This window comes from Cydia fagiglandana, chromosome 11 (genome assembly GCF_963556715.1).
Source record: "Cydia fagiglandana chromosome 11, ilCydFagi1.1, whole genome shotgun sequence".
NCBI classification, from domain to species: domain Eukaryota; kingdom Metazoa; phylum Arthropoda; class Insecta; order Lepidoptera; family Tortricidae; genus Cydia; species Cydia fagiglandana.
In genome coordinates this window covers 5,533,783-5,561,006 of record NC_085942.1, presented here as the reverse complement: position 1 = coordinate 5,561,006, position 27,224 = coordinate 5,533,783, and the positions used below count along the sequence as shown (strand labels likewise).

The following is a 27,224-nucleotide window of genomic DNA, read 5'->3' as shown; positions in this document are numbered from 1 at the left end:
CGTGATAGCTAGACAGTTGAAATTTTCACAGATGATGTATTTCTGTTGCCGCTATAACAACAAATACTAAAAACTGAATAAAATAAAGATTTAAGTGGGGCTCCCATACAACAAACGTGATTTTATAGACCGTAGTTAAGCAATTTTGGGCGGGGACTTGGATGGAGGACCGTTTTATTTTTGCCTGTTTTTGCATTATGGTACGGAACCCTTCGTGCGCGAGTCCGACTCGCACTTGTCCGGTTTTTTACTTTTAGTCCCAACCAGGCGCGAAAAAGTTTGCCCCTCCTTCCTAAGTAGCGCCATAAGATTCAGGGGTATTGCGAGTATTGTGGCTACCCCCCCTTATATGGGTTGAATTTTTATAGCCTATAACCTGGCCGGAGATTTTCTCGACAGATTAGTAAAGTTTTCATCAAAATCCGTCCAGCCGTTTTCACGTGATGCGCGTTCAAATAAACAGACAAACAGATAAACAGACAAAAATTCTAAAAACTGTTGGAACGTGTTCTGTTATCGATTCTAAGTATCCCCAGCCAACTTTTTTTCAAATATCTTCCATGTACAGACTTTCGACCGTCTACAGCTTTATTATATGTATAGATAGATTAAAAAACAATAATTAACTTAAACATTACTTAAACTAAAAGTGGACCAATATATTGTCATGCGTGTAATTATCCTATGACTCAGTAATAGGTTCTTTGTATATAAAAACATATTTAATTAACATGTACAACACGGATCTCATTACTATTAATACATAATATTAATTATGTTTGTACACCACAAATAAAATAATCGAAAACCTCATCAGTCGTGATTTGAAGTTCAGAATGTCGTTACTCTTCGATGAGTCTTTGAAATCAATTGAATTTCTTTATAAATATGTTGGGATATATTTGGATCGTAAAATTCTGAATACCGCAGAGCATATAATAAAATTCAGATCGCTGTATATAATAAGTTTCCTTTGGCTGAACACGGATGTTATCGGTGAAATATTATGGATCATACAGGGCGCTCTACTCGGAAAAAGTCTAACCGAATTGACTTATATAGCACCCTGTACAACTTTATGCTTGGTTGCAAACGTGAAATCCCTCTCCCTGGTTCTTAATGATGATAAAGTAAAGCGCCTATTCAAACAAATTCGGAACATGGAGAATAATATTGATATTTCCGATGAAGTAGTTAAGAAGAAAATCGTTGCTGAAGGAAAAACATATTTAAGGGCTGTTATAAAGGCATTGCATATAATTAACACTCTTACACTGATATTGTTTGCTGTGTGCCCTTTTCTGTTAATTGGATTGGAATATAAGAAATCGGGACAGATTGAGTTGGTTCTTCCGTTCCTGATTGTTTATCCGTTTAATCCTTATGACATAAAATACTGGCCTTTTGTATACGTGCATCAAATTTACTCTGGTATGTCTACTTTTTTTATGTTTTAAAGTATTATTAATTTAAATAGCTTTTCTACACACACGGTCACAAAATATACCAATTGCATCACAAGAAGTTTCCTAGGGGGTCGTCCAGAAATCATGTGATCATATTTGGCCTATATTTCGTGGTAAAAAAGCGTAAACTTAATTGGGGCTACAGAAACCTTGACATTTGTGAAAAACCGATTTATGATATGCAACTGTTCTAAGGATGGAGCCAAAAGGTGAATAGTGCCACTTTCCAGGAACTACTAAAGGATGACTCACGTTAGACCGGGCTGTGTCCGGGCCGGAGCTTCCGGCGCATCGTTTTCTATGGAAAGCATCACGTGATCGTCTGTCGTGTCATAGAAAAGTAAGCCCCGGAAGCTCCGGTCCGGACACGGCCCAGAGGGTCTACCGCGAACCACTTTCGACGCCTCTCGGTCGCACTTGTTAAATGGTACGTAAGTGTGACAGGAAGGCAACACGTCGAACGTGGTTCGCGGTAGGCGCTCAGTCTAACGTGAGATCCTTAAATCTACTAATACATCACTCCCAATGTTTTTTAAGCTACCACCTACCAATACTTTGGAGACATATTTCGTGTCATAATATTATTATTTATTTCATCATCTCAGCCATAAGACATCCACTGCTGAACATAGGCCTCCCCCTTTTGGGGGGTGAATGCCATAATCGCCACGCTTGGCAGGCGGGTTGGCGATCGCAGTCGAGTACACCGAATTTGAGGGACGCTGCTTTTTTTTTTTATTATGAATGGGCTTACTCATGGCCACAGACTAGCCGAGGCGTAGACGTGGCCTACGATGGAGCGAGCTCGCCCAGAAGGTGCCTGTTCACTCTTGATTTGAAGGTTGCCGGGTTATAAGAACACGGAAATATAGACGCCGGCAAGGAATTCCATTCCTTGGCAGTGCGCATAAGGAAAGTAGAAGCAAAGCGCTTCGTGCGAATTGGTGGAATATCTACCAAGTAAGGATGGAAACCGGCCGTGCGTCTAAAAGTCCGATGGTAGACTGGGGACGGTGGAATAAGCTCGTGTAGCTCTTGGGCACACTCCCCGAAGTGCAACCTGTAGAATACCGACAGGCTGGCGACTTTCCGCCGATGGGCCAAAGACTGAAGCTTAGCCGTTAGCTTCTTGTCGCCAATCATCCTCCTGGCTCTGCGCTCCACTGAGTCCAAAGCGGCGAGTTGGTATTTAGCTGAGCCATCCCACAGGTGGCTGCAATACTCCATACACGACCAGACTTGAGCTTTGTAAAGTGTTAGAAGCTGTCCAGGTGTGAAGTATCGCTTCACCTTATTTAGGACGCCCAGCTTTCTGGCCGCAGTTTGTGCTTTAGACTCAATGAAGCTGCCGAAGCTGAGGACTGAACTCAGCTCCATGCCGAGGAGTTCCAGGCTGTCGGTAATAGGTACAGATGCACCCCGGAAAGAAGGAGTCAGGTCGAATGGACTCCGTTTTGCGGAAAATAGACACGTCTGCGTTTTGGAGGCATTGAACGTGACCAGATTGTCATCACCCCACTGGGAAACGAGACTAAGGGTCAAGTTCATTCGCTCAACCATGGCCTCTCTCTGTGAATGTATATCCTCCCTGCTGTCCCCTGCACTAGCCAAATATCTCTCAACAACCGTACTGTCATCTGCATAACCTACAATGCTGGGTTGCAGCATGTCGTTAATGTGGAGCAGGAAAAGGGTTGCGGAGAGAACAGACCCCTGAGGAACACCGGCGTCAATGGCCATGAGGTCCGAAGAGCAGCCATCAATAACTACTCTGATCGACCGTTCACTCAAGAAATCAGATAGCCAGCTACAAAAGTCAGCAGGGATGCCGTATGCAGGAAGCTTGCTAAGGAGACTTGCGTGCCAAACCCTGTCAAAGACTCAAAGGCCTTCGAGATGTCCAGTGAAACAGCAAGCGCTTCACCGTTCCTCTTGATGGCCTCGCCGCAGCAGTGCGTGACATACGCTAAAAGATCCCCAGTAGACCGACTTCGGCGAAAGCCATATTGACGGTCACTGAGCAGATCATTTGCTTCGAGGTATGCCAGCAGCTTGCCGTTAAGTACCCTTTCCATGACTTTACAGAGCATGGAGGTAATGGCGATTGGTCGGTAATTGCAGGGATCAGCACGACTACCCTTCTTGGGTACTGGCTGCACGTTTGCAAGCTTCCAGGATTTCGGCACCGTTCTTGTTTGGAGAGAGAGGCGGTACAGGCGTGTCAGTACAGAAGACAACTCAGGCGCACTGGTGCTGCCTGTCCACCGGTGGTCTTGGACGTAGTTTAAGGACATACCCGGGTCCATATTATTTATTTACTTACCTACTTATTTAATCTTATTTTCCAGCACACATAGTGGTGACTTGGGTCGCTGGCACCGACTGCCCATATAACCATTCCAGTCGCAGAATCATCAAAGTGGTAACTAAATGTCAGATGTGTCGTAACAGAGTCCACACAATGTGTCTAGAATTGTTTCGAAACAAAGTGTCGTCGCCGTGTGTACACTTTTCCGTAACAAGGTGTCGACACATTTGTGTGCACTTTGCGTGCGGTTTGCGACTAAATCTGACAGCAAATTTGTGACAGCAAATGTCAATATAAAATACCTCTTGAAAACCAAGGTTTGTCAAACTACTATTAGTGTCTCGTGTGCTCGTAAGTAATTCTAGTAAGTCATCATGGGCGATGCAAATGATAATAATCGACCAAAACCATATAAACACCCAACACCCGTCAACCTTTTACAGAAAAGTTTTTAAAGAAATGCAATAAGCTACTTAGGTCAGCCAACGAATGCTCAAAAAAGTTGTAGAGGGAAATGCTCGGAACACAATTTTTGACTCTGTAACTTGGTTTGGACAAGTTAGGAGGTGAACATATCAAAAGTCCCCGGCCGTAGCCCTTGAGCGGGGGGAAGAGAGGGGGCTTTGAATGTCCCATTTTCCGGTTTTTCGATTATATCTCGGAAACTATGCATCTTAGCGACATGGCCACTTATACAAAATGAAAGTTAATTTAATTTGTTACAAGTTTATTCAGTCAATTTTTTCGATATGTTGAATAGTTTTTGAGATATCCGCTCTTGAAAGTTTAGTTAGGGCTCTCAATTTTATCTTGATATATCTACATCAGTGAAGGTGCTAGGCCGTGTATGGTATCGTTTTCGTATAAATCTGGGTTGCTGAATCCATTTAACATGGAAACCATTCCACAAAATTAAAAAAATCTTTTTAGGGTTCCGTACCTCAAAAGCATAAAACGGAATCCTTATAGGATCACTCGTGCGTCTGTATGTCTGTCTGTCTGAATACACAAAATAGTTCTTTACCTATAGATGACAGGAAAACCTATTAGAAATGTGCAGTCAAGCGCGAGTCGGACTTAATGTACGGAACCCTTAATACGCGAGTCCGACTCGCACTTGGTCGGTTTTTTTAAACTCCTCTTGACGCTTAACCGCTGAACCGATTTCGTTGAAATTTGGTATAGAAATAGTTTGCATCCCGGAACAGGACATAGGATAGATCTTATAACCAAAATCATCTTTTGAAGGTGTGAAAAGTGGCGTGGAAATTTGTACGGGAAATCAATAACCGCTGAACCGATTTATATTAAATTTGGGAAGGTCTACATCTTTGATTTAGTTAAAAATGATAAAAAAAAACATGACTTCAAACCTAAACTTAAACAGTATTAACTTCAAGAAGTCAATTCTGAATTCCCCCCTACACCTCATTTCACACCTTTGAAGGATGATTTTTGAGATAACTTATTATGTCCTGTCTCGGGACTCAAAATATATGTGTACTAAATTTAAATTAAAACTGTTCAGCAGTTTAAGCGTGAAGAGGAGTTTAAGAGAAAGTAAGTTTATATGTTTTTACTTTGGAATGGTGTCAATGTGATACCATAACTAAATTTGGTACTGCGAATTTATACGAAAACGATACCAAACATGGCCTCGTAGCTTTACTGTTGTAGAAGTCAAAATAAAATTGAGAGCCCTAAATTCTTATTACTTGACCAAACTTGTGTAGAAGGAAAAGGAAAAATAAAAGTCTTCGGTAGGATTATAAGACACAAATATAATTTTTTTTTGCGTTACTATTTCAATTATCAAATATAAACATACCTTGATTATATTATTCTAGTGAGATCCTCACAGATAAACAAAACCATTTACTTAAAAAATTACAAGGTCGAAATGTCACGGAACTTGTGAGAGTAATACGTGAAAAATAAAAACTTTTATGACAAATAAATCTGGACACAATTTAAGAAGCATCCAATTGCGTCGAGGAATCATCTGTATGTTTGCTTGTTTCATTACCTCCTCGCTTCTTTTTTTGTCCTTTGTATTCTGTAGCAATTTGTTAGATCTGAAAATAAAGATAACTTGCGTCGTCACGGATGTCGATTTATAGGTTTTAGGGAGTGCAGAATTCGAAAACGATGATCATTTTATAATCCAAGATGGCCGCTACGTATTTTGTCAGAAAAGTCGTCATGAATATCGTTTTATAGGTTTTAGGAAGTGCCGATTTCGAAAATGATGACCAGTTTGGAATCCAAGATGTGTGCCGTGCACTTTGTCATAAAAGTCGTCATGGATATCGTTTTATAGGTTTTAGGGAGTGCAGAATTCGAAAATGATGACCATTTTGGATTCCAAGATGTCTGCCGTGCACTTTGTCATATAAGCCGTCATAGATGTTGATTTATAGGTGTTAGGAAGAGCAGATTTCGATAATGATGACCATGACCAACAAAACGACATCCATGTCGACTTTTAACATAGTGCATGGCCGCCATCTTCGATTCCCAAATAGTTATTATTTTCGAAATCTGCGCTCCCTAAAACCTATAAAACGACAGCCATGACGACTTTAATGACATACTGCATGGCCGCCATTTTGGATTCCAAAATGGTCATCATTTTCGAAATCAGGGCCCCCTAAAACCTATAAAACGACACCCATGACAACTTTTATGACATAGTGCGTGGCCGCAATTTTGGATTCCAAAATGGCCATCATTTTCGAAATCTGCGTCCCCTAAAACCTACAAAACGACATCCATGACGACTTTTATGACATAGTGCATGGCCGCCATCTTGGAATCCAAAATGGTCTTCGTTTTCGAAATCTGCGCCCCCTAATACCTATAAAACGACACCCATGACGACTTTTATGACATAGTGCATGGCCACCATTTTGGAATCCAAAATGGTCATCATTTTCTAAATCTGCGCCCCCCAAAACCTATAAAACGACACCCATGACAACTTTTATGACAGTGCATGGCTGCCATTTTGGATTTCAAAATGGTCATCATTTTCTAAATCGGGGCCCCCTAAAACCTATAAAACGACTTTTATGACATAGTGCATGGCCGCCATTTTGGAATCGAAAATGGTTATCGTTTTCGAAATCTGCGCCCCCCAAAACCTATAAAACGACACTCATGTTATAGTACAGTCATTATATCCAAAAAACCGACCCTACCCGTGAATAATTAGTTCTTGGATTTTTTTTTCGTAGGTCCCTCGGGGGGGTCACTGGAAGTGTAAATTCAAAAAGTAGGCTTAATCAGGCTCCTGCGTATATTCGAAAAATGGTTTTTTTTCCAAGAAAACGGTTTTTCTTCAATAACTCGGCCATTTTTGATTTTACAGTAAAACCGTAAGGACAAAAATTGTAGGAAATTTGATTCTCTACAAGTTAGTCCAGTCATTATATCCAAAAAACCGACCCTTTCTGTGAATAATCAGTTCTTGGATTTTTTTTCGTACGTCCCTCGGGGGAATCACTGGGAGTGTAAATTCAAAAAGTAGACTGAATCAGGGTCCTGTATATATTCGAAAAACGGTTTTTCTTGAATAACTCGGTCATTTTTGATTTTACAGTAAAACCGTGAGGACAAAAATTGTTCAGAATTTGATTCTCTACAACTTTGTTTCCCTTCATTTATGCCGTAAAGCGTGGAACATAGGAGATAATGATAATATTTTGAATTTGTCGCGTTTTTCAGGTTTAATTTCTAAAATATCGATTTTGGGGGAAAGAAGGTGGGAACCAAAATTGTTCAGAATTTGATTCTCTACAAGTTTAGTCCTCTTCATTTATGTCGTAAAGTTGAAAATAAACGAGATGTTGAAAATATTTTGAATTTGTCGCTTTTTTCAAATTTTATTTCCAAACTATCGATCCTAGAAGAAAAATTGTGAGGACCAAACTTATAGAGAATCAAATTTTCTAAAATTTTTGTCCTCACGGTTTTACTGTAAAATCAAAAATGACCGAGTTATTCAAGAAAAACCGTTTTTGGAATATACACAGGACCCTGATTCAGTCTACTTTTTGAATTTACACTCCCAGTGATTCCCCCGAGGGACGTACGAAAAAAAAATCCAAGAACTGATTATTCACGGGAAGGGTCGGTTTTTTGGATATAATGACTGGACTAACTTGTAGAGAATCAAATTTCCTACAATTTTTGTCCTTACGGTTTTACTGTAAAATCAAAAATGGCCGAGTTATTGAAGAAAAACCGTTTTTTTTAAAAAAAAACCATTTTTTGAATATACGCAGGAGCCTGATTAAGCCTACTTTTGGAATTTACACCCCCAGTGACCCCCCCGAGGGACCTACGAAAAAAAAATCCAAGAACTAATTATTCACGGGTCAAAATCTATAATGACCGTACTATTAACTTTCATGACATAGTGCATGGCCGCCATTCTGGATTCCAAAATGGTCATCATTTTCGAAAGCGGGGCCCCCTAAAACCTATAAAACGACATCCATGACGACTTTTATAACATAGTGCATGGCCGCCATTTTGGAATCCAAAATGGTCATCGTTTTCGTAATCTGCGCCCCCTAAAACCTATAAAACGACACCCATGACGACTTTTATGACATAGTGCATGGCCACCATTTTGGAATCGAAAATGGTCATCATTTTTTAAATCTGCGCCCCCCAAAACCTATAAAACGACATCCATGACGACTTTTATGACATAGTGCATGGCCGCCATTTTGGATTTCAAAATGGTCATCATTTTCTAAATCGGGGCCCCCTAAAACCCATAAAACGACATCCATGACGACTTTTATGACATAGTGCATGGCCGCCATTTTGGAATCGAAAATGGTTACCGTTTTCGAAATCTGCGCCCCCCAAAACCTATAAAACGACACCCATGACGACTTTTATGACATAGTGCATGGCCGCCATTCTGGATTCCAAAATGGTCATCATTTTCGAAAGCGGGGCCCCCTAAAACCAATAAAACGACATCCATGACGACTTTTATGACATAGTGCATGGCCGCCATCTTGGAATCCAAATTGGTCATCGTTTTCGAAATCTGCGCCCCTTAAAACCTATAAAACGACACCCATGACGACTTTTATGACATAGTGCATGGCCGCCATTTTGGATTTCAAAATGGTCATCATTTTCTAAATCGGGGCCCCGTAAAACCTATAAAACGACATCCATGACGACTTTTATGACATAGTGCATGGCCGCCATCTTGGAATCCAAAATGGTCATCATTTTTGAAATCTGCGCCTCCTAAAACCTATAAAACGACACCCCTGACGACTTTTATGACATAGTGCATGGCCGCCATTTTGGATTCCAAAATGGTCATCATTTTCAAAATTGGGGCCCCCTAAAACGTATAAAACGACATCCATGACGACTTTTATGACACAGTGCATGGCCGCCATTTTGGATTCCAAAATGGTCATCATTTTCGAAATCGGCACTCCCTAAAACCTATAAATAGACACCCATCTCGACTTTTATGACAAAGTGTTTGGCTACCATCTGCATGCAAGACATTTCTATTATTTTTACGTACAAAAATGGCCCCCTGTCAACTTCCAACCGAGATTTAATCGATAATTTATTCGATTAATGTTCAGATTAATTCAATTTCAATCTATGTTAGGTCGACTAAACTAATCGTGATTAAAATTTGAGGATTAACTTTTTTTATTCCATTAATTAGTCGAATAAACAGTTAATCTATTAAGTCCCATCTCTGACCACGTCATTTTTACACTTTGAGAATATCTGAAAACAAATGAACACAAGGAGCCATTTTGCAAATCCAGTAACTTTGTTATTACTTTTGACAGCGCGTGTCATGTGTCTACACAGAGTCGACACAAAGTCGAAACATTTGCGACTACTTTGTGACTGCAATATTTCTCAGCCTTAAACCATATTTATACATCATAATTAACAAGTTTCGTAATATGTAAAGCGTTATTTCTGTTATTTAAGTATAGTATACGCATCGAAGTACTAAAAATGCATCAAATAATATATTTATGAACACAAGCACTGAGAAGTAAACAATTTCCTTTCCGGCTAAACTAAAACAATGTGGTGGCGCGTTGATTATATTACACTTAGTTTATCAAATCACTCGAGCAGTTTAATTCCCCATAATAATTTAAGTCCTATTGTAATATAAATGCAAACAATATATAATTACGTCTTGTAATCCGTTTTAGAGATGGCGTATTAATGTCACTTATTTTTATTTAACTATTTTTCCATCTGACAGTTTCCATTTGACAGGAACAAAATGAACGAATGAACGAATGATTTTGGCATAAAGTAGTCGCAAACCCGAAACAATGTGTGCACACGGCGACCACACTTTATGTCACTTTGTGTCATGTGTCGACCCTTCCCCATTTCTGGTAACTGTGTCGACACGGCGACGACTCTGCGACTGGAATTGTGACCGAAACAGACGGTGTCGACACAAGATGTGTCTACACCGTGTCGTAACGGCGACTGGAAATGGTTGTATGGGTGCCTCTTCTATACATGCTGCACTAGCATTTGCACGCAGTTTCGTTTGCTGCAAAAAGACATTGAATCCATTATTCCTGACCGTAATTTTGACGAAGATGTGTTTCGGGAAAAGTTTAAGAATTTAGCTGTTCGTCATGAAGGCATTATGCAGTTTGTATTCTTATATTATATTTAAATATTCGTATTATCCAAAAATCTTAAAGCCGACCACTGACTGACAGGCCGCCGGACGATATCGGCCTGTCAGGTAGAACAAAAATTTCCTTTCGAACAACTGATCGGCCGAAGTCGTCCGGCGGACTGTTAGTCAGTGGTCGGCTTTACATCTAGAAGTCAGACCGAGATAAAAGTCACGTCAAACTTCTATGAAATTATGACGTATAAATAACACTTGCACTGCGTGTGCTATCAAAATCGTTGCAGATTTACCTCGGACTAACTTTATTCCTTTATTTTTCTCTAATGCTTGTATTAAACACTTCTATAATCGACGTGGCACGTATAATGAGACGTACGGCCCGATTCTAACTTTAAGATACGTCAATTAATATATCTGGAAACGATATGGATTAGATATGTCAGTAGGGCTACCGCCAATACCGAAAATCGTCAATTGCGGGGATTTTTCTCTGTCACTCTAATTACGCCTGCATTGGAGTAAAAGAGAAAGATCCCCGCAATTTGCGAATTTCGGTTTTGGCGGTAGGGCTACAGTGTCAAATGTGACGTTTCTTCAAACAAATACGTCACTTTTGACTCTGACATATCTAATCCATATCGTTTGCAGATCTATTAATTGACGTATCTTAAAGTTCGAATCCGGCAGGTAAACCACTAATCCTGTAAAATAAATATTTAAAATCAGTTTTTACGCTTCAGCAACATATTACCATAAACAAGCCCATACAACCATTTCCAGTCGCCGTTACGACACGGTGTAGACACATCTTGTGTCGACACCGTCTGTTTCGGTCACAATTCCAGTCGCAGAGTCGTCGCCGTGTCGACACAGTTACCAGAAATGGGGAAGGGTCGACACATGACACAAAGTGACATAAAGTGTGGTCGCCGTGTGCACACATTGTTTCGGGTTTGCGACTACTTTATGCCAAAATCATTCGTTCATTCGTTCATTTTGTTCCTGTCAAATGGAAACTGTCAGATGGAAAAATAGTTAAATAAAAATAAGTGACATTAATACGCCATCTCTAAAACGGATTACAAGACGTAATTATATATTGTTTGCGTTTATATTACAATAGGACTTAAATTATTATGGGGAATTAAACTGCTCGAGTGATTTGATAAACTAAGTGTAATATAATCAACGCGCCACCACATTGTTTTAGTTTAGGCGGAAATGAAATTGTTTACTTCTCAGTGCTTGTGTTCATAAATATATTATTTGATGCATTTTTAGTACTTCGATGCGTATACTATACTTAAATAACAGAAATAACGCTTTACATACTACGAAACTTGTTAATTATGATGTATAAATATGGTTTAAGGCTGAGAAATATTGCAGTCACAAAGTAGTCGCAAATGTTTCGACTTTGTGTCGACTCTGTGTAGACACATGACACGCGCTGTCAAAAGTAATAACAAAGTTACTGGATTAGCAAAATGGCTCCTTGTGTTCATTTGTTTTCAGATATTCTCAAAGTGTAAAAATGACGTGGTCAGAGATGGGACTTAATAGATTAACTGTTTATTCGACTAATTAATGAAATAAAAAAAGTTAATCCTCAAATTTTAATCACGATTAGTTTAGTCGACCTAACATAGATTGAAATTGAATTAATCTGAACATTAATCGAATAAATTATCGATTAAATCTCGGTTGGAAGTTGACAGGGGGCCATTTTTGTACGTAAAAATAATAGAAATGTCTTGCATGCAGATGGTAGCCAAACACTTTGTCATAAAAGTCGAGATGGGTGTCTATTTATAGGTTTTAGGGAGTGCCGATTTCGAAAATGATGACCATTTTGGAATCCAAAATGGCGGCCATGCACTGTGTCATAAAAGTCGTCATGGATGTCGTTTTATACGTTTTAGGGGGCCCCAATTTTGAAAATGATGACCATTTTGGAATCCAAAATGGCGGCCATGCACTATGCCATAAAAGTCGTCATGGATGTCGTTTTATTGGTTTTAGGGGGCCCCGCTTTCGAAAATGATGACCATTTTGGAATCCAGAATGGCGGCCATGCACTATGTCATAAAAGTCGTCATGGGTGTCGTTTTATAGGTTTTGGGGGGCGCAGATTTCGAAAACGATAACCATTTTCGATTCCAAAATGGTGGCCATGCACTATGTCATAAAAGTCGTCATGGGTGTCGTTTTATAGGTTTTAAGGGGCGCAGATTTCGAAAACGATGACCAATTTGGATTCCAAGATGGCGGCCATGCACTATGTCATAAAAGTCGTCATGGATGTCGTTTTATTGGTTTTAGGGGGCCCCGCTTTCGAAAATGATGACCATTTTGGAATCCAGAATGGCGGCCATGCACTATGTCATAAAAGTCGTCATGGGTGTCGTTTTATAGGTTTTGGGGGGCGCAGATTTCGAAAACGATAACCATTTTCGATTCCAAAATGGTGGCCATGCACTATGTCATAAAAGTCGTCATGGGTGTCGTTTTATAGGTATTAGGGGGCGCAGATTTCGAAAACGATGACCATTTTGGATTCCAAGATGGCGGCCATGCACTATGTCATAAAAGTCGTCATGGATGTCGTTTTGTAGGTTTTAGGGGACGCAGATTTCGAAAATGATGGCCATTTTGGAATCCAAAATTGCGGCCACGCACTATGTCATAAAAGTTGTCATGGGTGTCGTTTTATAGGTTTTAGGGGGCCCTGATTTCGAAAATGATGACCATTTTGGAATCCAAAATGGCGGCCATGCAGTATGTCATTAAAGTCGTCATGGCTGTCGTTTTATAGGTTTTAGGGAGCGCAGATTTCGAAAATAATAACTATTTGGGAATCGAAGATGGCGGCCATGCACTATGTTAAAAGTCGACATGGATGTCGTTTTGTTGGTCATGGTCATCATTATCGAAATCTGCTCTTCCTAACACCTATAAATCAACATCTATGACGGCTTATATGACAAAGTGCACGGCAGACATCTTGGAATCCAAAATGGTCATCATTTTCGAATTCTGCACTCCCTAAAACCTATAAAACGATATCCATGACGACTTTTATGACAAAGTGCACGGCACACATCTTGGATTCCAAACTGGTCATCATTTTCGAAATCGGCACTTCCTAAAACCTATAAAACGATATTCATGACGACTTTTCTGACAAAATACGTAGCGGCCATCTTGGATTATAAAATGATCATCGTTTTCGAATTCTGCACTCCCTAAAACCTATAAATCGACATCCGTGACGACGCAAGTTATCTTTATTTTCAGATCTAACAAATTGCTACAGAATACAAAGGACAAAAAAAGAAGCGAGGAGGTAATGAAACAAGCAAACATACAGATGATTCCTCGACGCAATTGGATGCTTTTAAAAATTGTGTCCAGATTTATTTGTCATAAAAGTTTTTATTTTTCACGTATTACTCTCACAAGTTCCGTGACATTTCGACCTTGTAATTTTTTAAGTAAATGGTTTTGTTTATCTGTGAGGATCTCACTAGAATAATATAATCAAGGTATGTTTATATTTGATAATTGAAATAGTAACGCAAAAAAAAATTATATTTGTGTCTTATAATCCTACCGAAGACTTTTATTTTTCCTTTTCCTTCTACACAAGTTTGGTCAAGTAATAAGAATTTAGGGCTCTCAATTTTATTTTGACTTCTATTCTATATTATATAAAGCCGCAACCCGACTGATTGATTGACATGATTGTTCTCCCAGAAGGAGGTTCGTGGGGTATTCGAGTTTGGTACGGTCGTATAGAGGGCGGTCTGGTGATCTCCAGAAAAATCCGACTTTTGGTCTACCGCTTCCGGTCAGAAAAATGTACGACGGCCCGGCCAAACGGTGGGAGGTAGGTGGGGGGTGCTCGACCAAATGTCATAGAGGGGCCCTGACAGTTTTTGAAGCCGCCATTTTTTTTTCAAAATGGCCGACTTTTTTTTTTTAATTTTTTCAAGATTGTCCTAGCGCGCTGAAATTTTAGTCACGGAATCTCGGAGTCCCGTAGATTCCTACGAAAAAAAAATTTTTGGAAAAATGCTCTAATTGTTGGAAAACTGGCCACTTTTGTTTTGTATGGCAACTTTTAAACGGTGTGAGATAGGTGGGGGGTGCTCGACCAAATGTCATAGAGGGCCTCGAGGCAAAACAAACTGCATTAAAAAAAATTCAAAATGGCCGACTTTTTTTTTTTAATTTTTTCAAGTTGGTCCGAGCGCGCTGAGATTTGGCATGGCGAGAGATAGAGGCCTTTAGATACCTACGAATAAAAAAATTTTTGGAAAAAATCCAAGATGGCGGAAATAATGAGCATTTTAATTTTGTATGGAAACTTTTAAACGGTGCGAGATGGGTGGGGGGTGCTCGACCAAATGTCATAGAGGGCCCCGAGACAAAACAAACTGCATTTAAAATTTTTCAAAATGGTTGACTTTTTTTTTTTAATTTTTTCAAGTTGGTCTGAGCGCGCTGAGATTTGGCACGCGGCAAGCTTGCGGGCCCAAGATTACCATGTGAAAAAATTTTTTTGGAAAAATCCAAAATGGCGGCGGATACGGGCCAAATTCAAATTTCTAAGTAGGTTAAGCGAGCCCGAAGGGCGAGCTTCAGGCTGGGAGGCCGAAGGCCGACCTCGCGGAGGGCCGTCAGGCCCGGAGCTTGACCCCGAATATCCAAGCGTGCCCCACCCCCAGTAATTTTGGGCGAGGCCGAAGGCCGAGCTGCGGGAATGACGAACAAAGCAAAATCCTATACAAAAAGTGTGTTAAGCGAGCCCGAAGGGCGAGCTTCAGGCCGGGAGGCCGAAGGCCGACCCCGGCGGAGGGCCGAAGGCCCGGAGCCTCCACCCCGACTCCCAAAACGCGAGGCCGAAGGCCGAGCTGCGTGAATGCAGTTCCTGCAAGCGTTCTACAAAGTCAACTGTTTTGATAAGCGAAGCCGGCGGGCCGAAGGCCCGACGGCGGAGCGTCGAGGCTCGCGAAGGCCGAAGGCCGAGCTCCGCGTAGGGCCGAAGGCCCGAAGCGTCACACGAGAGGGGGAAGTTGGAGCTTAAACACGACCCAATAGGAAAAGTGTCTTAGACAAGCGAAACGGCGGGCCGAAGGCCGAAGGCCGTAGGCCCGACGTGAGCTTGTCAAGACACTTTTACTATTGGGTCGTGTTTAAGCTCCAACTTCCCGCTTACGCCCCAAAGCAAAACCAACCCTCCAAGTGTTTTAATAAGCGAAGCGGCGGGCCGAAGGCCCGACGCTGAGCTTCGAAACCCAGCGAAGGCCGAAGGCCGAGCTCCGCGTAGGGCCGAAGGCCCGGAGCGTCCCTTTCGATTTCCCAAGCACGCGAGGCCGAAGGCCGAGCTGCGGGAATGAAGTGCTCTCACGCGGATCTTTTCGTCTTAGCAAAAGTAGAAATTCATTTAATTTTCCCTTTGGAAAACAAACTACTACACAATTACAACAGCAACAACAACATTACCAACAACAACACATCAACAACAGCACCAACAGCAAACAACACGCGTACCGCGGGGCCCTCGGGCCCCGCGCACAGGGCAAAATCTAGTCTACAACAGTAAAGCTACGAGGCCATGTTTGGTATCGTTTTCGTATAAATTCGCAGTACCAAATTTAGTTATGGTATCACATTGACACCATTCCAAAGTAAAAACATATAAACTTACTTTCTCTTAAACTCCTCTTCACGCTTAAACTGCTGAACAGTTTTAATTTAAATTTAGTACACATATATTTTGAGTCCCGAGACAGGACATAATAAGTTATCTCAAAAATCATCCTTCAAAGGTGTGAAATGAGGTGTAGGGGGGAATTCAGAATTGACTTCTTGAAGTTAATACTGTTTAAGTTTAGGTTTGAAGTCATGTTTTTTTTATCATTTTTAACTAAATCAAAGATGTAGACCTTCCCAAATTTAATATAAATCGGTTCAGCGGTTATTGATTTCCCGTACAAATTTCCACGCCACTTTTCCCACCTTCAAAAGATGATTTTGGTTATAAGATCTATCCTATGTCCTGTTCCGGGATGCAAACTATTTCTATACCAAATTTCAACGAAATCGGTTCAGCGGTTAAGCGTCAAGAGGAGTTTAAAAAAAACCGACCAAGTGCGAGTCGGACTCGCGTATTAAGGGTTCCGTACATTAAGTCCGACTCGCGCTTGACTGCACATTTCTAATAGGTTTTCCTGTCATCTATAGGTAAAGAACTATTTTTTGTATTCAGACAGACAGACATACAGACGCACGAGTGATCCTATAAGGATTCCGTTTTATGCTTTTGAGGTACGGAACCCTAAAAAGATTTTTTTAATTTTGTGGAATGGTTTCCATGTTAAATGGATTCAGCAACCCAGATTTATACGAAAACGATACCATACACGGCCTAGCACCTTCACTGATGTAGATATATCAAGATAAAATTGAGAGCCCTAAATAAACTTTCAAGAGCGGATATCTCAAAAACTATTCAACATATCGAAAAAATTGACTGAATAAACTTGTAACAAATTAAATTAACTTTCATTTTGTATAAGTGGCCATGTCGCTAAGATGCATAGTTTCCGAGATATAATCGAAAAACCGGAAAATGGGACATTCAAAGCCCCCTCTCTTCCCCCCGCTCAAGGGCTACGGCCGGGGACTTTTGATATGTTCACCTCCTAACTTGTCCGAACCAAGTTACAGAGTCAAAAATTGTGTTCCGAGCATTTCCCCCTACAACTTTTTTGAGCATTCGTTGGCTGACCTAAGTAGCTTATTGCATTTCTTTAAAAACTTTTCTGTAAAAGGTTGACGGGTGTTGGGTGTTTATATGGTTTTGGTCGATTATTATCATTTGCATCGCCCATGATGACTTACTAGAATTACTTACACGCACACGAGACACTAATAGTAGTTTGACAAACCTTGGTTTTCAAGAGGTATTTTATATTGACATTTGCTGTCACAAATTTGCTGTCAGATTTAGTCGCAAACCGCACGCAAAGTGCACACAAATGTGTCGACACCTTGTTACGGAAAAGTGTACACACGGCGACGACACTTTGTTTCGAAACAATTCTAGACACATTGTGTGGACTCTGTTACGACACATCTGACATTTAGTTACCACTTTGATGATTCTGCGACTGGAATGGTTATATGGGAGGGTCAGAGCTGCTGGAGTTTCGCATTTCATTAATTTCTTGCTGTTTCAAAGAAAATGGCGCCATAGGTACCGTCCATGACTGGACAAAAACTATATTATCCGGTCAAACAAGTTTGTCAGTAGAAAAAGGCTCGAAATTCAAATTTTCTTTGGGACCATAACCCTTCGCGTCTACATAGTTTAAATTTGCCGCTCTTTTCTACTGACGGAAATTGCTTGACAGAGTAAGTATATAGTTTTAATTTATTTAATGTTGAAACCAAAATCTTTCGCTTAACAAGTCGAAAACATAAAAGTTCCGGCGCGATTCGGGAAATGAATTAGACATTAACTAGATACGATTAGTAAAGGTATTATCTTTACTATTTCATATCTAGTGAATCTCTAATTCATTTCCCGAATTACATTAACATTAACACACATTAATATTATTTATTATTATTTTTAGGGTTCCGTACCTCAAAAGGAAAAAGCGGAACCCTTATAGGATCACTCATGCGTCTGTCTGTCTGTCCGTCTGTCACAGCCTATTTTCTCGGAAACTACTGGACCAATTAAGTTGAAATTTGGTACACATATGTAAATTAGTGACCCAAAGATGCACATGTTTTTTTTATAATTTTAAAATATATACATTATATCGAAGTTATTTAAGAAAATAGCCAAAAAATGACCATTCCCCCCCTTTATTTCCGAAACTACAGGGTTTAAAATTTTGAAAAAATACACAATATAGTTCTTTACCTGTAGATGACAGGAAAACCTATTAGAAATGGGCAGACAAGCGTGAGTCGGACTTACGGAACCCTAGAAACGCGAGTCCGACTCGCACTTGGCCGGTTTTATTTGACATTAACTAGATACGATATAGTAAAGATATTCAGCCGTATTCATAAACAGTTAGAGCATTGATCATCAGTTGCTGATAACCGAATGTCACAAAACGTGATTCATATGTGGTGAACTAGCCTAGCGAGATAAGAGAAACAAGCTAGTTCCACATTAATTATATATTGTCAAATAACGGCACACAAGAGTCACAAACACAAAGGAAAGAAGTAAGAGTACAAAGCACAGCACAGTATAGTTGAAGAGAAAGTCAGAGTAAGCACAGAAGATAGAAAAAGCACATAAAGAAAGTATACATAAAAAGCAAAAGCTATAAGCGTATTTGGCGCGCACGCAAACCGAATATAAAGCAAGCGAGTCGGCGCGTAAGCATTAACCGTTAGCTTAGGCGGCGCGAGCGCATGCGTCCAGCCTCGAGAGTGGTAATATGCCGACTAACCGGGATTTCCGAGCGCGCACGAATGCGCACTCGGGCCGCCGATCTACGACGAAACGAACCGAGCGATAAGGCAAGTACTCTTACGCTGCGCCCGCGTCGCGCGGAGCGGCGATTGCATTTGAATACGGTACGTTAATATTAATTATAAAAATACTAATAATTAAAACACCTGTCGCCACATCAGCCCCCCCGAGACCTTTAAGGTCGATAATAATCGGGGAAACGTATATGGCGACCAGAACGAGACACTTTAGGTTCAGAAGGAACGGCAACTGAGCTAGGCAATGCGGTCGATGACGTTTTGGTAGGGCCAGACGGTTCTGACAGAATGTAGGCAGGTTTTAACCTATCAATGGAAATAGAAACCTCCCTGCCGGCGACGTCAACCCTGTAATACTTATCCGACCTATCAACTACTCGGTAGGGGCCAGCATACGGTGGCTGAAGCGACCTACGAACAAAATCTTGTCTCACAAAAACATGAGTTGCAGTTGCCAAGTCCTTAAACACAAAAACTTTGGCAGAACCATGACGATCAACCGTTGTCGGTTGCAAGTTTTTCATATGCTGACGCAATCGCGATAAGAAATCGGTATAGTCCGTCAGTTGGTCAGGTGTCGGTTGCAATAAGTCGCTGGGAAGTCTTAACGGCTCGCCGTAAACTAACTCGGCGGTCGAAGCAGACAGATCGTCCTTCCACGCACTACGTATGCCTAAAAGTACTAGTGGAAGGGTTTCAGTCCAACAGTCATCTGCGTGGCACATTATGGCAGCCTTAAGTTGGCGGTGGAACCTTTCCACAAGGCCATTCGCTGCCGGATGATACGCAGTAGTTTGCAAGTGACGAGACCCAGTCATTGCTGCTATCTGACGGAATAAATTGGAGTCAAATTGCCTGCCCCTGTCAGTAGTGATATTTTGGGGGCAACCAAAACGCGCAACCCACGTCGAAATAAAAGCTTTGGCAACACTTTCTGCCGTAATGTCATATAAAGGTACTGCCTCAGGCCAACGCGTAAACCTATCTACGGCTGTGAGGCAGTATTTAAAACCATTCGACATAGGCAAAGGACCAACCAGGTCGACGTGAACGTGTGAGAACCTACCAGTGGGTGGCTTGAAATCATGAACCGGGGCGTGCACATGGCGTGAAACTTTAGACCGCTGGCACGGAATACACGCACGCGCCCACATCCTACAATCTTTCTTAACCCCTGGCCACACGTAACGCTCAGTCACCAACCTAATAGTATTCCTAGCGCTAGGGTGACTGAGCCCATGGAGGGAATCAAAAACTTGTTTCCGGAACTCCGATGTAATGAAGGGTCGCGGGGCTGGCTGGGACACATCACAAAATATTTTGACCGATCCAAATGAAACTTTTTCTAAATTTAGAGATGAACCGCCATTAATCAAGTCCCGAAGCTCGGTATCCGTAGCCTGTGATGTAGCCAAAACCTGTAAGTCAAGTCCGTCTGTGATGGCTTCTATCCTCGATAGTGAGTCCGCGACGACGTTCTCTTCACCCGATATATACCGGATATCCGATGTAAATTGTGAAATAAAATCTAAGTATCGGAATTGCCGCGGAGAACACGAATCGAGAGACTTCTTAAAAGCGGAGACTATAGGTTTATGGTCAGTGAGTATAAAAAACGGCTTCAACTCAATCATATATCTAAAATACTTCACTGACTCATAAATGGCTAAGAGTTCGCGATCGTAGGCGCTATACCTCGTCTGAGCAGGTGTCAATTTGCGAGAGAAAAATCCCAATGGTTGCCAATTCCCTTCGACCTGCTGCTGAATCACCGAACCGATCGCGAAATCTGAAGCGTCTGTAACTACCGCTAGCGGAGCGGAAGGGTCCGGATGCGCCAGGAGAGCGGCATTTGCAATACTTGACTTGCAAGCATTGAAAGCCTCTTCTGACTCCGAAGTCCAGACAACTGGGCTGTTGCTCTTCACCCCTGGACCACTTAGCAGTGCATGGAGAGGAGCTTGCAATTTAGCAGCACCAGTAATAAATCGCCTGTAGAAATTAAGCGCCCCTAGGAAACGCCTCAGATCCTTAATCGTTTTAGGCCTAGGAAAATCTCGGATAGCCTTTACCCTAGCTCCTATAGGCTTAGTACCCTCCGACGATACTAGGTAACCTAAAAACTCTACTTCAGGTACCGCAAACACGCATTTGTTTGCGTTAAGCAGAATACCGTGGTCATTGAAACGCTCAAAGACCGCTCGTAAATGCGTTTCATGTTCTGAGTCGTTGGCAGAGGCTACTAAAACGTCATCGATAAATGGAAAACAGAAATCAAGACCCCTAAGGACTTCATCCATAAACCGTTGGAATGTTTGCGCGGCATTGCGCAAACCGAAACTCATAAATGGGAATTCCAAAAGTCCAAAGGGTGTCGTGATTGCCGTTTTCGGAACGTCCTCGGGCGCGACGGGAATCTGATTATATGCGCGCACTAAATCCAATTTGCTAAAAACTTTACATTTAAAAAGATTATGCGAGAAATCAGCGATGTGCCGCACTGGGTACCTATCGGGAATAGTCCGTGCGTTAAGAGCGCGATAATCGCCACACGGACGCCAGCCGTTGTCCTTTTTAGGTACCAAGTGCAGCGGAGACGACCAAGGACTCTCCGATCGTCGCGCAATACCCGAACGCACCATATCCTCAAATTCCCGCTTCGCGATTTTGAGGCGATCCGGTGCCAAACGCCGTGGCCTTGAAAATACAGGCGCACCTGGCGTAGTCTTGATAAAGTGCTGCGTCTGGTGTTTACATTTACGCTCTTGAGGATTACCGGCAGGCTTAATAATGTCCGGGTATTCCTCAAGTAAAGTATGAAACGGTGTACTACCAGAAATTACTTTAATCTGCGCGCAAGCACAAGCAGAAGCATCCACACCGGCTGATGAGAGCAAAGTTATTCCGTCGACTAAACGAGCATAGCGAACATCGACAAGCAAATTATAAAACGAGAGAAAGTCCACCCCGATAATAGGTTTGCTCACATCAGCGATTACAAAGCGCCAACAAAACATACGGCGTAAATTAAAATCAAGCGACAAAGTAAGCCAGCCATAAGTGCTAATGGTAGTGTTATTTGCAGCATAAAGTTCATAATCAGTCTTAACATGACGACGTTGCGCACGCAAAAAACTAACCGGGAAAACACATAGATCGGACCCGGTGTCCACCAAAAACTGCAACTTTGTTTTCGCGTCAGTAACAAATAAACGCTTTGACACTGGAACACTTTCACTGGCCGCTACGAGCGACCGATCTACTAGTTTTTTGAGTACGCACAGGGGGAAATGCACTTATCTGCCTTGTCCGCATATTTGTAGTGGTACCAGCACAGGCGCTGGTCGTCGCCGCTGGGCTTGCCAGCCCGCGCCCGGCTCCTGGAACGATTACGTGGCTTGCCGCGGGACCTCGACCGGGGCTGGCCCTGTCGGCCCCGGGAGGTGGACATCGCGTCAAGCCTTGACGCCAACGCGTCAATTTTCTGGTGCAACTGATCGATTACAGACCCAGGAACGCACGACGACGATGCTGCAGCCACCTGATAACCAGGTCCGGGCGGTGTAACTTCATGCACCTTGTCCGCCATCTGAGCCACGGTATCCAAGGGCAAATTATCCTGGTAAGCGACTATGCTCTGCAACACCGTAGGTAATCGGCTCATCCACAAATGGCGAATAAAATCATCCGGATAATCTGCACCCGCTAAGCTCCGGATATGCCGCAGAAACTGGCTCGGCTTCCTGTCACCAAGCTCCTCTTTCGACATCAATTGCTTTAAACGCTCCTGCTTAGAACTTGACAAACGAGCTATAAGTTCCCTCTTAAGCGTACCATATTTATCACTCGCCGGCGGGTTGGTTATAATGTCCTCCACTTCAACCGCGTATTTATATTCCAAAACGGATATGGCGTGATAAAACTTGGTAGTGTCGCTCGTAATCTTTGTCAACGTAAACTGTCCATCTAGCTGAGCGAACCACATAGTCGGCTTATCCGGATAAAACGGCGGCGGCTTAACACTTATGTGGCTAACGGACGACTCACTGGTACTGGCCCCCGCCCCAGGGACCTGTACAGCCACCCGAGGTGCCGTACTTTCGTCGTCAGACATTCTCGATTTAAATTTAATAAAAACGTCTATTATAAACTAAAACTGTAAATTTTTAAAAATAAATGTTTGTTAAAAGATAAAACTCGATAAATGTTTGTAAAAATATGTAACACAAACGTTCGTTACAAATTAAAATTCAAAAAATGGCCGTTACACGGTAGAATTTAAAAACGTCCGTTACACGGTAAAATTTAAAATATGTCCGTTACACAACTGTCCAACTCAACGGAGGTCACCAATTATGTGGTGAACTAGCCTAGCGAGATAAGAGAAACAAGCTAGTTCCACATTAATTATATATTGTCAAATAACGGCACACAAGAGTCACAAACACAAAGGAAAGAAGTAAGAGTACAAAGCACAGCACAGTATAGTTGAAGAGAAAGTCAGAGTAAGCACAGAAGATAGAAAAAGCACATAAAGAAAGTATACATAAAAAGCAAAAGCTATAAGCGTATTTGGCGCGCACGCAAACCGAATATAAAGCAAGCGAGTCGGCGCGTAAGCATTAACCGTTAGCTCAGGCGGCGCGAGCGCATGCGTCCAGCCTCGAGAGTGGTAATATGCCGACTAACCGGGATTTCCGAGCGCGCACGAATGCGCACTCGGGCCGCCGATCTACGACGAAACGAACCGAGCGATAAGGCAAGTACTCTTACGCTGCGCCCGCGTCGCGCGGAGCGGCGATTGCATTTGAATACGGTACGTTAATATTAATTATAAAAATACTAATAATTAAAACACCTGTCGCCACACATAAACACTTTTTAGCGCTAAACAGTTGATCATCTCTATTATCTTTACTATTTCATATCTAGTGAATCTCTAATTCATTTCCCGAATCAAGCCGTTCGTCTTTTCGTAGAGCATTTAAATTTTAACGCACTAAGCGGTAGAAATTTTACAGCGCTTACTTTTCGGCCCGGACATGGACCAGTCTAACGTGAACCATCCTTTGACTAACTTTTGTTTTTCTCAATGATTTCAGGTCAGTAATTCAATTGGAAAACATCTATGCGAAGTCGACGTTATTCAATTTCGTGACAAGTTCATTCTTGATTTGCCTGACGGGATTTAACGTCACGGTATGTGGCAGGTCAATTAATACCAAACAAGTATTTGCACTATGATTTCACGTTGTTTTGACAAGCGTCGCGACCTAAACGCGTATAAGCGCCATGAATATACGGCGCTTACGACATTTTGATCGCGTGGTAGCGATTGCGACAATTTCATAGTTAATATGTAATAAGTTTTTGGCAAAAATTTTATTTTTGGTACAAGCTTTTATCGCCGACTGTACTTTTTTTTCTACAGGCAACTAATACTCATCAAGACAATTCTAAGAACCCCAAACACAATTAGGTTTCGTTCTTTTATCACAGAGTTCCTATGGCCACCTCCGGTCTCCATCATTAGATCAGCTCGATGACACCATGATATATTGCATTGTCACCCAACTTATATATGTATGCAAAGATTTGATTACACACAGACAGACAACGGTCAGGTTAAACTAAATAAAAGCTTGTAAAAAGTAAAAAATAACTCAATAGTCTAAAGCGATTTTTTTTCTAGGCTCTAGGCAACATAGGGTTCATGTTGTCCTTCCTCTCATTTCTGCTGATGAGTCTGATGCAGATTTACCTGCTCTGTTTTTACGGAGACATGATTATGACATCGGTAATATATTTTTTAAATATTTTCCATATTTTATAACGTACTTTTAAGTAGTTAATAAAAAAAAGAATAAAAGAAACAAAGGATCAGCAAAGTTTTTTAAACTGATAAATCATATCTGTTTGATCCGAAATATTCTGTATAGTACCTGGGTACTTCAGTAAGTTTTCTTACACATGATAATTGATAATATTAAATGTTGTTTTTTTTTCGTCAGAGCATGGAAGTAAGCAATGCCGTGTATAATTCCAAATGGTATACAGTGAACGCAAAAGCAGCTAAACACCTGTACGTAGTTCAAATGAGGTTTGCAACCTTTGCAAATACTAAAAACATGTTTGTAATCATGTCTATTTGTTTCCTCCAATAAAACACGACAGTTAATGAATGGTATACAGTGAACGCAAAAGCAGCTAAACACCTGTACGTGGTTCAAATGAGGTTTGCAACCTTTGCAAATACTAAAAACATGTTTGTAATCATGTCTATTTGTTTCCTCCAATAAAACACGACAGTTAATGAATGAAGCAATAACGCAGCGTACTATAAGTCCGTTTTTTTAGAATTAGAAAGAACTTCGCAGAAGGTCGCTTGTGGTTCTAAATCTGGCACTTTTAGCGGTAACAATTTGAAGTAAATTATATGTATTGACCATGCACACATTTAGATAATTCAATAATTATTAACAATTAACGAGCCTGATAAAAACTGCACGCTTGCTTCTGTGGAGTTTTTTCTAAAGCTAAAAAATACGAACTATACGGCGTAGGCGAACAACATGCGAACGCGACGCGAAGCGATGCGGCGCGGGGTGAATCAATCCTTTGATACCTATAGAAGTGTCCTACGTGAGCGATCCCGTTGCGAACGCGAACGCCTTGGGCCCGCCGCGCCGCGTTCGCGAGTTGTTCGCTTACGTACGACGCAGCGTGAGTAATTTTATAATTTAATTTGACTAGTTTTTAAACCCTTTGACGGGCAAGACTGAAAAAAACATCAATTCAAGCTTCATCCATCGCCAATCATAGTCCTATAAGTTCTGTGCAAGAAAAAATACAAAAAGATGCTGTGACAGGGTGCATGGTCTTTTTTGAGACCGTTTGTCGTATAAAGGGTACTTATCTTATGTAATTTTGGTTATTAAAATAATTATATTTATATACTTATTAAGATCTTTAGGAAAATTAATGAAGTATGTTCCATGTGCAAAAGTTTTTTTAAGGTATGAATTTGTCCCATATTTTTTTCCATCATTTCTTGGTCATAGATTGACACGCTACTGCTTGTGTGAGTATTTGTATTGTATTAGGTCTGGAAGAGATCGCTTGTCTAAGTTTTCTACCAGAGATTAATTTAAAAGTATGCCTAATTTTGGTGGGCAATCAAAAATACAAGTGAGTGAGTGTTAACACATAATTTTATATTCATATTTATGTTTTATTCTCAGGGGACTTCTATAGGCATTCAAAATGAAAAATTTTGAAACTTTATTCTTTTTAATTGCGTTGCTTTCAAAATGTTGTTTCAAAGTTTTTAGCAGGGCTTCTTTTTGAAATTAAATTTTTCGTGTTTGTTAATTATTAATTATATAAATAATAATGGTATATTTCCAGGGCAAGGAAACCCTCCAAGTTGACGGCGTACAGTTATGCCGACGTCAACCTGAAGTCGTTCACAAAGGTAAGCTATTTCTGACCTGCTAGGGCTGCCAGCATGACTTGCGTTCTCGCGCGCGACTCCATAAGGCCACCCCCACATCTAGCATCTTTCGAGCGTCGGCGTCTGTCGGCGTCTGGTCAGCGCTATGGAAAATGACGTCGCTGCGCAGTTGCGTCGACGTTGCGTCGAGCAGCGGCCATATAATTGTAGACGCCGACGCTCGAAAGACGCCAGATGTGGGGGGGGGGCCTAAGTCATTGTCATTGACAGTAGGGTGTCATCTATTAGCATGCCGAGCACTAGTACCACCACCTTGCATCTAGCGCGACTTGAAGTATGGACTCGCAGAACGCAACTTATGCTAGCCGGTCTGATATTACAACATTATCGATTCTCATTACCTACTACTTAATGTTTATAATGTATGAATAAGAAATCTCCACTTATAAACTAAGTTTAGCTAGGAAACCCATCAATGTGCAAAATCTTTATTGCAACACTGTCCATCTTTTTTAAGTGTATCCCTGATAAAATGTTGCCCTGAAATCGAACAGCTATCTTTTTTTTGCAGATATTGAGCACGGCTTGGTCATACTTCGCTCTTCTGAAAACTATGGAGAGCCCGACCCGAGCGTAGTTCTTCACTCACGTTGTATTCGAAAGCACAGATTTTCATTGGATTAGTTTATATTTACGGCTCGATTCGGAAAATGAACTAGATCTCTACTAGACCTCAACAAGTTACGAAATGGATAATTTAAAGATATTTGTAAGATAGATATGTCAAATTTG

General features: G+C 41.3%; 1 protein-coding gene across 1 annotated transcript; it reads left to right on the top strand.

Moving 5' to 3' along the window:
- The first annotated feature begins 722 nt into the window (after positions 1–722).
- LOC134668791 (putative odorant receptor 92a) lies at positions 723–27,224 on the top strand. The gene is made up of 8 exons (XM_063526244.1): positions 723–1,431; positions 3,815–3,849; positions 10,313–10,464; positions 24,082–24,178; positions 24,672–24,776; positions 24,991–25,079; positions 26,387–26,453; positions 27,004–27,224. The coding sequence occupies exons 1-8, from the start codon at positions 837–839 to the stop codon at positions 27,067–27,069; spliced, it is 1,206 nt and encodes a 401-aa protein (XP_063382314.1). The 5' UTR covers positions 723–836; the 3' UTR covers positions 27,070–27,224.